At 35.8% G+C, this 12,573-nt stretch overlaps 1 protein-coding gene across 5 annotated transcripts in view; it reads left to right on the forward strand.

The window, feature by feature from the left end:
• The window catches only part of cacnb2a (calcium channel, voltage-dependent, beta 2a), a 52,270-nt gene that overhangs the window by 15,439 nt on the left and 24,258 nt on the right, over positions 1–12,573 (forward strand). The window contains exon 1 of one of the 5 annotated variants that reach the window (XM_027019383.2): positions 12,355–12,387. The exons of the other annotated variants lie outside the window; for them this stretch is intronic. Coding sequence (XP_026875184.2) covers positions 12,355–12,387 — 33 coding nt within the window. Of the gene's footprint in view, positions 1–12,354; positions 12,388–12,573 lie in introns of those variants that run through there. 5 annotated transcript variants of the gene reach the window in all.

Consider the following 12,573-nt stretch of genomic DNA (forward strand, 5'->3'; position numbering starts at 1 on the left):
ATATATATATATATATATATATATATATATATATATATATATATATATATATATATATATATATATATATATATATATATGTGTGTGTATATATGTGTGTGTGTGTGTGTGTGTGTGTGTGTGTGTGTGTGTGTGTGTGCATGTGTGTGTGTATATATATATATATATATATATATATATATATATATATATACATATATATATATATATATATATATATATATATATATATATATATATGTGTGTGTGTGTGTGTGTGTGTGTGTGTGTGTGTGTGTGTGTGTGTGTGTGTGTGTTAGGTGGGTAATGTTAGGTGCATGTAGGAGACTAAGGTTTTTACATGAAATTTTACAGAAGTAACCAATTATCAGTTTTAAATGTGATTAACTGCAGGAGCAACTGCAAAAGCGGTTTTTACATTGAATGAGATCCTAAAATATTTTGCAATGTTTACAATTTCAAGGATTGGTTAGGTCATACACACCAATTTGAGGAGAGAGAGAGAGAGAGAGAGAGAGAGAGAGAGAGAGAGAGAGAGAGAGAGAGAGAGAGAGAGAGAGAGAGATCTCTTTGGCAGTGTGTCTGCATTCTTGTGAGTTCCCAGTAGGATTCAAAGTGCACATAGACTTCCAGATAATTGCCTCACAGACCAGCAAATTTCGTGCTGTGTGTAGTTTTTCTAACATACTGGAGGAACAAAGTGGTTTTTAAGTGGATTAATGGGAGTTTTGAAAATGCTCTCAAATCAATCTGTAAAGTATGATGTAGAACTGTCAAAGTTATTTGTATAGCACATTTTACAATAGCTGTTTTCAAGCCCACAGTGAGCAAGTCAAGGAAAATGAACTCTGGCGACTGTGTTTTGAACTAGCTGAAGCTTGTTTAGGCACTTAGTGGTACAGCCAGATAGTAAAGGATTACGGTAGTCCAATCTTGAAGTAATAAATGCATGGACTAGCTTTTCTGCATCATGTGAGGAGAGCATGCTCCTAATCTTTGAAATGTTCCTGTGGTGGAGAAAGGCAGTCCTAGAAATATTATTTACATGAGCTTTGAACAAGAGACTGGGATCCATAATAACTCCAAGATCTTTACTCTTAAAGAAGGTGATTGGGAGACCACTGAAATGTTTGAGTTTTGTCAGGATTAATTGAGTTTTTTTCCAACAGACACTGTCTGATGTCCTTAATGCATTTGTCAATAATACTAAGCTGATATATGTTCTGTGGTTTGGCTGAGACATTTAGCTGAGTATCATCTGCGTAGTAGTGGAAACAAGCACAGTGTTTACGTATAATGTCACCTAGAGGTGGCATATATAAAGAAAAAGGCAAAGGCCCTAGAACAAATCCTCGTGGTACACCATAGTTAACCTTGGTATATGCTGAAAAGTCTCCGTTTATGTTGACAAACTGGTAATGATTGGCTAAATAAGATTTAAACCAGGAAAGGACTATTACCCTAATCCCAACAACATTTTCAAGTGTATCTAGTGAAATGTTGTGATCTGTGGTGTCAATTACTGCATTTAGAGCAAGCAATATAGGCAAAGAGACATAACCTATAAAGCTAACTACTCTAATCAACGCTGTCTCTGTACTATGATGAGGTCTAAACCAGACAGTGACAGACTTCATGTATCTGGTTCTGATTCAGGTATGATCTTAGCTGCGGAGCTACAGTATTTTCTAGGATCTTGGAAATAAAGGGAAGGTTTATAACATAACTGTTTTATGTCAATTGCATGGCTGCCCTTTTAACAGGGAAGCCAAAATAAATGCAAGAGTGCTTCCTCTCACTATTGTTATCTCAACACTAGACTGACGTATGAGAATGATATTCTATGTTGTTCTGTAAAACATTTAATCTATATGTACTGCCTCTATAGCAGCAATCATTGAAATTATTTAGATCACATTAGATATAATTAGATACATCAAATTACAGGATTAAAACCAGAATATTTAAATGTTATTTATTGTTGATGTATGTATAATAATTGTTCACTAAGCAAGGCCTGTTGAATTTAACAAAGTAAATAAATGTAACAAATGTAGCTTAAGCCTTGTTTCTGTATGAGTTTTCTTAACCATATTTTTGGAATTTGTGCATATAGGTGTTTAGATGTGTTTCTGTGTAGCTCCTAGTCTTCTGTGCAGTTTTGCTAAGATTTCTGACGGATTTCACAATGAGTAGAAGACCAGATCCCTGTTTAATATTTGTGTTTGAGTGTGTTTCTTAAATTATACCTGTGGCTAAACATTACATAAAATTAAGAATTGCTAATATTGGTAATATAATGAAGAGCCTGTATTGAAGACCTGTTCATAAATGTTTTAATACATGTTCATAAATGTACTAATGTGTGCCACTGCTTAGGTGAGGTGCGGAGCATAGAGAAGGAGAAAGGAAAGAGAACTAGTGCACATCAAAGTCAGCCTCTTCAAATCCCTGCGCCCTGAGTGTGCCACCTACGTATGTAATCCCTAGTTTTAACTTTGCAGCTTTGTGACTGGCTACCGTATATGTCCCACTGACCCCACCTTTTCTGATTATTTATATAGTAACACCATGTCAAGCACACTCATGGCAGAATTTGCCAAATCCTTGCTCCTGGATTGGTGGCTTTTTTCCGACCCAACTGGGTGGGGTTTTGCATATTCATATCCACTGTGTTTACTCCTCCTTCAGGACTGAGAATTTCTGCTGGCAACAAGGAAATAGGAGGTAAAAGAACATGGGAGTTTTCTCACTGTATTTCACAGGACATGTCATGCCCTCCACTCCGCTGTATCTTTTTGCTCTTTCAACTCTCTTGCTTTTGTGTCAACATCTTACCATTCAACGTAGTTGAGGTCTCTGCGTCTGTGCTTCGTGCTGACATTCATTCTGTGGTTACACTGGAGCCAAACATAAGCTGTTGTCTCTAAGGTGTTGTCTAAGTATGGGTGAGCTACATGGACCTCTGACTGGATCCCATGGCCTCTGCATCTGTTCCCTGTCAAGACACCAGTGAGGTTTTCCTCCTACTTCTTCAGGCTGGAGCCTCATACTGCCATGCTCAAACCACCCAAGAGCAAGAACGTCTCCTGGGTGAGTGTGTTGTCTGGGTGCAGGCAGTATGGGGAATTGTGAAAAAGAGAGCGAGAGTATGTGTGTGTGTGTATGTGTGAGTAGTAACCCATGTTCCTTCATGCTAATTTTAAAAGCAAACTATAAGATCAGCCTTAGTGTGGAATTAATTTTCTTGTTCATGCTACCTGATGGTGTTGTTTGATGATAGCAGTGTGCAAGTGGCTTTTAACCCATTAGAGCCCAACATGCAGAGAGATCTGTGCAGAAGCTAGGTAGCCAGGTGTCTAGCTAAGTTAATGGTAGACAAAAGGGGTTAACAGTGAAGACTGCATTAGATACCTTGTTGCCTGTAAAGAGTGATATTTGTTCTTTCTTTAATCACAAAATTAGGTATGTAGTTATATGGGTGGAATACACTAATATTTTGGCACTCTATGCAAACATATTAGCAGCAGGTCTCTAGGACCTGAGGCATGTTTCTCATCAGTAAGACAGATGACTACTAAGTGTTTCAGAAGACCTTATTATGTGAAAAAATGTTTGTCTTGTTCACACATATGAAAAATCAATTGTTTGGAGTGCACTGTCCCTGTAAACAGAAATACTTATCCTTATTAATTTACCAGTCAAAATATTACTCCAAATAGTCACAGTTATCATTTGATAAAATTATTCTTTTAAGCTTTGTCATTGGTAAATTTTAAAGAAAGTGCAGGATGTGGTGTTAATGCAGCCAGTCCAAATATTGAGACTGCTCAATGAATTTAAGTTTTACCATTAAGTAGTAAGCTACTTAAAAATATACTTTACCAACAAAACATCATTCAAGTGAATGTGCAGAGAAGCACTGAAGAACCAAAGGAAAGTATTAGTTTTACCTTGTAGCTGAGATGGAAGATTAAAATGAAAATTAGTGTGATTTTTGAAATAATTGTTACACTTATTTCTGTTTGTTTAAAAGAATTAGGAACAACCTTGAATACAGTAGTCTACTTATTATTTATGACTGCATGTTTGTTCAGTTATTTGTATAAGGTTTTCGGTTTGTTCATATATCCATTTAAAAACTATTAGATTAAAAAACAAGCTACCATTTGCAACAAATAACATGAAACATATGAAGATAGTGCACAATGTGATTTGTGTGTGTGCGTGTGCATGCGTGTGTATTTTTGGATTGTTTGTGTTCTACTAATCTCACCTTGGCTCATCACTTCTCTTAGCTGAGTGTGTGTGTGTGTGTGTGTGTGTGTGTGTGTGTGTGTGTGTGTGTGTGTGTGTGTGTGTGTGTTTGTAAATATCTGCTAGAGCAATTATTGAGAGTGCTTCTGTTGTAATCAGCTCATGAGGGAGTGTCTTCTTTATTACCCACAATGCCATGTCTTACTTGTGGATGATTCTGATGCTTTGACCCCACATTAACCTTCTCCTTTGTAGAATGGTTTGCTCTGTATACTAACATACCAGATAGCACAGCCTAGTAAAAGGGAACTGAGTAGTTTATACCTAGGTGTTTAGTTTTAATTTTTTTAGTTTAAAATTTTCTGTAGTTGCCTATTTGATTTGAAAATTGCTAGTTTATTATTTTGCCAGCTTCCACTTCATTTGTTTAAGGAAACTACTGTAGGAACTTATTTGTCTATGAAGTAGTTGTAAAATATAAGTTCTAAACAACTTTTGGTATTTCAATTGGCATTAAAGAAGCCAAAAGAATGGCAGCATAGTCCGGATGTATAGCAGCAGAACACAACAGCTTGTGTTGAGGTGAGCTTTATGGTGTGATAGATTTGCTTTAAATTGCTGCTTTTAATTGTAGACTTGGATGTAAGTATTCCAGTGTCCACATATGGATCTTTATCTCTGCACCGAAGGATTATGTTAGATTGGCTGTGCATCAAATTCTTACTACAGCAGCAACTGTTCAGTCTGTTATTACTATCCATCAACCTGTTGTGATCAGCTCTCAGTGTGCTGTGATCATCTAAGAGAAACCTTTCATTGATTAATCTGAATGCTTCTGCTTAGTGACCTAGTTTCCATATTTCATTTCATATTTCATCATAAATTTATTGCAAAAAAGCAACTGTTCATTTTGTGTATGCAGTTTGCCATACATACAAGTCAGGTGGTTTGCCTCAACCTTGGGACTGGTTGAGGTTTATTCATTAAAAATCTCTTACTGAGATTTTTCTCATGACTGTTGTGTTTGGCTTGTTTATTGGGGTCCTGGACCCGGATTTTCTGTAAAGCTAATTTCTGTTCAGCGGCTTTGTGACAAAACCTGCTATAAAAAGTGCTATGTACATCAGTTTTGAATTGAATTGAAAATCTCCAGTTAGTCAGCAAGCTCAAAAGATAGATAACAAAAACTTTAAAATAATAAAAGAAATTAAAGGAAAAATGTTGTACTGCACCAGTGAAACCACACAGCCACAGGGAAGGCTAATAAGGCTCTCCATCACTGAATCCCTAACTGGTTGCATTATGCAAGCAGCCCAGTAGCAGCTGGCTGTAGATGACTGAACTTGTTCTTTCCCAGTGCAATTCATGTTGCTTTGACTTAATACTACTAGACAATTCAATGACCCTGATGACTGAAAACCTTATAGACATATTCAGGCAGCAATTACATCAAAGGGGGAATAAACTGTTTTATTCAGAACACACCCTTTGATATTATGGGCTCAGGTTCTGCTGGTATAAGTATACAGTTCCTTGTAACATGTATCTTGTTACTGTAATAAGAAACTGCTTCTCACAGTTGGGAATGGTAGCCAGGTTCTGCATTATTGAACTGGCTCGGGGTGATAGCAGAAGCCACAGCCAAAGTGTCCCATCAACACTTTGGGAAAGCAGACATGTCTAAGCAAGATAAGGTAATATATACATTTTATGTGTGGTGTGTGTTGCAGCTTATTTCGTGTTTTTTTTTTAATCCGTATATCTTATCTGTGTGTCTTTCTTTTCATGCAATGAATTGTAATGATTACGATGTTTAGACTTTCAGCTGTGTCACATTTGCACCCTGATTAGATTTGTCTAGACATGATGTCGTTTGTAGCAGTCATTTGCTAAGAGGATATACAAAAGATTTTAGATATTCCAATCTACCTATAAATAATAACAGAAACCTTTTTTATGTCACTGTGAGCACAAACATTTTAATAACTAATATCAATCCCCAAAAAACATGGTGCAGTTGAAAGCTTTGGAGGATTTTAGTTTATAAGACAGAAAACATATCTGGGTGGGGTGACAGTCATGTTGCTCTAACATGGTACCAAGAAAAAACATCTCAGCCATTTGTGATAATCAACATTTTTCTGTCTTTATCTGATGGCGAATTGTAAATTCTATTTTATATTCATTATACTGAGACATCGTGTGAGATAATTGTTGTCATTGTCGTGGTCGATTGACCATCTCTAGCAAATGTTTTAACATGGGAGTGCTTGAGACGAACACCTGTCACCGGAGTCTGTAACATATATTTATAATATTTAACTAGTATATTTATATTTTAACCAATCATTATCATTTTGCTAATTATAGTACTAAGTACATTCTACAGAAACAACAATAAAAGCTCTGAATAATGAATCAGTTGGGCTGTCCCAAATTCCGTGTTTTGGACCTGGAGCTCTGGCACCAATCACCAGTGAATATTCCAGTTTTGTCCTGGTGAAAGAGGTTGGGGGGGACTGGGAAGGAGTCTGGCTCCACATTTCTCTGTTCTCAGCTGAGATTGATGGCATTAACGTTTAAAGCTTCTGTTATTCCACAGTATTATTGTTATTTAAACATTACTTTTTATAGTTTTGATATAGCACAGAAGCACAAAAAGTGTACTGACATTTTTCTGACAAAGAAATCACAAATAAATAAAATTATTTTTATTTTTAACAATTACCGATGCAGTATTTAAATGAACAAAAAAATTAATGAAACATGATAAAAAGTAAAATAATGAACTAGTGGTGTCCTTGGGGACATCGTCAAGATTTTATAGATGGATGTGTGTGTGTGCTTGAGCAGATGTAAATATGTGTCAGTCACTTTTCCTCTTGGTGAACTGATTAATGATGACAGCATATTGACACAGTCTAAAAACCAAAAAGTGTGTGTGTGTGTGTGTGTGTGTGTGTGTGTGCGTGTGTGTGTGTGTGTGTGTGTGCGTGGGTGGGTGGCACATGAGGGTATGTATGTCAGTATAGCAGCTGAAGTGTGTGGTTTTTGGAGTCACTTTTTTGTAGTCTTCCAACAATTTTGTTCCAGGAAGGAACATTCTGCATCCAGAATGCATCATCCATTTATGTGCTGTTAGATGAGTAAAAGTAAGCTGAGGTGATGATAGGAAAACACAAGCGTAATCTTTAAGCATTGTGTTAGCATGAATATAGTAACAGCATCTGTGTTATGACAGTATCTATTTGAAACTGCATCCATCTGTGTTTTTACATGTTTATATAAACATTAGTACAATATAGTATCAACCTGACATTGCACCAGCATTTCAGCTTGATTAGTTTTACTCTTCTTCGGATGCTACACAAACCTTCTCCTCCAAAATTCTCCACAGTGCCAACTAGGCTAAGAGTTTAAACTGGGATGTGTGTATGTTGAAATAATTTTGTATATTTCAGTTCACTTGAAGATGACGTGCGAAAATTATTCGTTAGAAAGTTATTGTCATGGTTCTCAAATGTCATTTAAATATTGTCTAAAGAGTTACTGAATCCTTTAATTATTATTAATAATATTATTCAGCTGAGACCTTGCATGCACATGTATGGCTGAAAGACAGGTTGCTACGATTATTTGTTTTGATTCCTGTCTGCATTAGATGTGAATGTCTGGTCTCAGTGCATAATAATCAAATGTATCAGGACTGGGCTGATGCCACGTAATGGAAAATGCCTTACTTCAGTGTTCACATGTTACACTTTTAAGTCATACCTGAGCAGTTAGGAGTTTTTAACAAAGACATAAACTCAAAGACATAACAAAGACATACATTTTACTGATTTTTCATTTACTTTCTTCCATGTTTCTTTGACAGAGAAACATCAAAATTCTTTTCACATAAACAGATACTCTCATTAGTCTCTTGGGACTATTCTGATATGTTGTTCTTGTAATTGTTTTCTAAGGAACTGAAAGTTATAGTCAATATAAATGTTCATTGTATGCCATATATAGTCATTTTAATTTTAGGATATACAAAATAGTAGACAAAACACAGTGCACAGTTATATTATCATGTACCTAATGTATAATTATAATATAGTTATGATGTTTATTGCTAATTAGATGACAACTCATAGGGTAAATGATGTTATATTCTTCAGATGCTTGAAACAGAAGTTGGACTTTTTAGGAATTATACATATAAGTGTATACACACACATACACACACATGCTCAATTTCTGTCCTGGAGCAACCATCCTTGGATGATCATGACAACTGTTCTTATGATGTGTGAATGTTTGTGTGTGTGTGTCATATATTGTGTAAAATTGAAGCAATCGGAGCTCTATAATGGTATTAACTTCCTGTCTTTCTCACTCACCCTCTCACAAGTATTTTTTTTTTATTCTGGGATGGAATAATACAACTTTTATCAGAGATTTGCAAACAGTTTTAAAATTTTGTGAAGTCCAGTTAATACTGTCTAGCTTTAAAGAGAAACAAGTGTTTCTGTGGTTCCTTATACATCCCAGTGAATTAATGTTAGTGTTTCTACCAATAGCTGTTTGGCTATTTAGGTCAAAACTAAATGTTCTACATAAAGAATAGACTATTAATAGGAGATTATGTAAAAATACTTTTAATTTAGAATAATACTAAAAAAAATACAGGATTTTTGTATCAACATGTGGTTTTATCTTGAGTGTGTAGGAATATCTGGGACTAGTAGAGATTGGGCAGATCTGAACTAGAGTAAGGATTTTTTTCAAACACAGTGCCATTGTCAAATGAAATATTAACATTTTTTTCCTTATCTTTGGGTATGAGTTTGTTAACATTGCATCATTAGATTAATTGACCTGTCACTCTCTATAATGTCAATAATACATGTCTTACTGATGGTGAATTAGAGTATATGGTTGTCTAGAGGGTGGGCAGACTAGTAACAGCTGGCAAAATAACATGTACAACATTTAGCTTTACTAATATGCTAAATTTGAACTCTGTATGTTTATTACCACATTTGTGAGTTCTCAGACATGATTGTCATTCTCTGTTATCAGAATTCTTAAACTCAAATCAGAAACACTCAAAGTCGTAAATAATATAAACATAAAGCATGACACTAATAAATAACTGCATACCTTTAAAATTAAGTCTTGAAACTCTGAAACAGCTGCTGTGGTATCCTTTTTCTCTGGCAGGTAAAGCCCTGTATGCATGTAGTCAGTTATTACCCAGTTAAACCAATATGGCTACATTCAATATGGCTACATTCACTCAGCAGGTCAAAGTGGCCGTGGCTCCAATCTAATATTTTCCTCCATAGGTGACAAATATTTGTCATTTTCATGTCGTGGCAGTATGAACAGCAAGAAAACACAATGAATTGTGCTTTCATGTGTGGTACTGAAATCCGATATATATCCGATACGGGGCAATGTAACTCAGATTGGAATTAATTCATCTTTTACGTCACTGCAATTTGACATTTGTCACATTTCCAGGAAAGAAAGACAGCACCAGTGACAAATTAACTGACCTCATAAACATTGGGGAACTGCTCCATTTCCTCATAATAATAATAATAATAATAATAATTTGTTTCTGAATTTACAGTGCTGGCTTCCACTGCAGATTAACATGAGCATTAATTTTAGGCAAGTGGCTGTTTCACACACAACTCTTTCAGTAAACTGAACTTAAAATGACATATTCCAAATTCTGAAAGTCATTTAGAAGCCAGGTGATAGTTAGCAATACAGGGGCAAAGATATACTGCAGAAGATACACTCATACTAAAATCTCCTCTCTAAAATGCTTAAATGAACTTGTTTGCCATGCCATTGGAAGTAGAAAAATCAAGATAATGGATAATGTTATTGTTATGATCTCAGAATATTAGGATATCATTTTTAGGCCATAATGTCTCTCTCTAAAAACACCTGAAATATGATCTCCAATCCCCTTAGCAGACTTAGATTTGTAATATTTTTTTAATGTTTGGTCTTCCACATGTGTCCAGTAGGTGGAGACAATTAATGCCTCTCAGACCTCAAATTTCAAAGCTATACAATACCTTACATTAATTACATAATGATGTAATAATTTTTTATCATAACAAAATATATAAACACTAACTAGGTTACCTTGAATAAACTACTCTTTGCTTGTTTATGCAAAGTTATTAGCTAGTATATATGCTTTCATATTCAAAATTGCCTTGTATAACTGCATAAGAAACAAGTCGGCAATGTCACACCCTCATGAATCTTCACAGACAGAATATTAGCATATAATAATTATAATAATTATTCAATTATTCTATTTTATCAATAGCTGGAAGTCTGGCCTTACCACATTTGTATTCCTATAAGTTTCTTTTCTATGCCCAACTGCAGTAGAAACTGGTGATGCATTTAATATGCATCATCAACATTCTAAATATTAATTAATGTTAGATTGGAGAGGACGTTTAATTATATTGTTATTTTAAATGTGGTACATTACATGTGAATTTTAAACAATAGGTACACATTGTTCAAAAGAACACAAATGAGTGAAATAGCATAAGGATGCATGTATTGTGTTCTTTTTGCTGTATTGTTCCGTCTTATGGAGGAGCTGTTGTGTCTACACTTGGGTGCATTTTCCTTCAGAAGCATGCATTTTACCAAAAAAAAAAAAGATTTAAAAAAATCTGGAACACGCTGAAGATACCTTTTGTGCGCCGCTCTCCATGATCCAGGTGCAATAGCTCAATATTCACATTTATAAAAACCAAATCAGGCAGTTATGCCTGAGTATCTTAGCAAATAATAAAAGTAAACTGTGCATGTTTTGATGTGTAACTGGCTAGAAATAAATGCCATAACACAGCTACCCTCATTAACATACATAAAACATCTAAGACAAACACAAGAACTCACATGCACTTTCCTTCAGCCATACACTCACACATATATATGCTTTTTTCAGATACGTTTGACTTGAATCTTGTTTTTTTAATTGGATTTTGTATCAGTAAAATGTCTTTTTCATTTTTACAGTATTTCACTGAAATGTTGGTTGTTGCCAATATTTGTAACAGCATATTGTGTAATGTCTATTTGAGGAAACAATTTGCCATAGTCTTAAACATTTTACTTTGTACTGATGTAATTTATCCCCCTGTCTTTTTCTGCAGCCTGTCTGTAAGCACTGTTCCTGTAGTTATTTTTAGATATCATAAGAATTAATTTTCTTTCATTTTATGTTCTATTGCCTGCTGAACCTTATTGCTTGTCACAACTTCTTTAAACTTCCAAAGATTATCACTGTCAGAATGTGGCTGTTTTACCTCCTGTTTCCTGATCCTGTAAAGCTTTTTACGTTTCATTTGATCTTCCACACAGCACTCTGTAAAAAAAGGGCACATGTTATCCATGTGTTCTGTGTGTGTGTGTGTGTGTGTGTGTGTGTGTGTGTGTGCGTGTGTGTGTGTGCGTGTGTGTGTGTGTGTGTGTGTAGCACTGTGCTGTGTATAGTATGGTGCATGCACATGATTAGTTTCTGTTACTTCAGGAACTCATACCATATCAGAGAATCTGTCTATATCGTATTTGCTTACAACACTCAATTACTCACAAAGACGCAGCTTTATTGACTGGTCTCTGGAATTTTCTGAACTTAAGTCTTTCTGCCCCCCCCCCCAACTCCCAGGGTTGTGTGTGAGTGTGTGTGTGTGTGTTTGTGGTTGTTTTGTCATGAAGCTTTTTTCTTAGCGTGGGAACCAAGAACACAAGCTAAGTGACAGAGAGTGACCTGGGGGGGGGGTGCCCTTCTCTCCCTCTCAGAGCAAATCCAGAGGCACATAATTGCACAGGATATTGTAAAAAGAGAGAAACTGAGAGCCAAATGACAGCAGATCTCTTAGAACAGGGTTCTTGCACACTATAAGGAAAAGCTGGAGAGGAAAAGAAAAACTAAGTAAAGCGCAACCCCAAAAGAGGCTCTTCCCCCGCTTCCTCTCCTCCTCTTTGTGGGCCTGTCTAAAACTGGTTGGGTGGAGTAGCTTAACTCGCCTTTACACACACAAGCCGTACACAGACATGTACCTCTCAACCAGCGAGGAGTCCGATGTGGTGAGTCCCTGTTTAACGATGTCTTTACACACACTCTCTCACATACACACATAAACACAAACAAACATATTCACACACTGGTAAACGCACTCTTTGTGAGCAGTTTGATGCAGACCATCTGTGTTCTTTCCATCCAGACAAAGGAAAAAATTCCAGCTTTTTTTCTGCGGCTTTCTGCACTGTAAT

The sequence above is a fragment of the Electrophorus electricus genome, chromosome 19 (assembly GCF_013358815.1).
Source record: "Electrophorus electricus isolate fEleEle1 chromosome 19, fEleEle1.pri, whole genome shotgun sequence".
Classification (NCBI taxonomy): Eukaryota; Metazoa; Chordata; class Actinopteri; order Gymnotiformes; family Gymnotidae; genus Electrophorus; species Electrophorus electricus.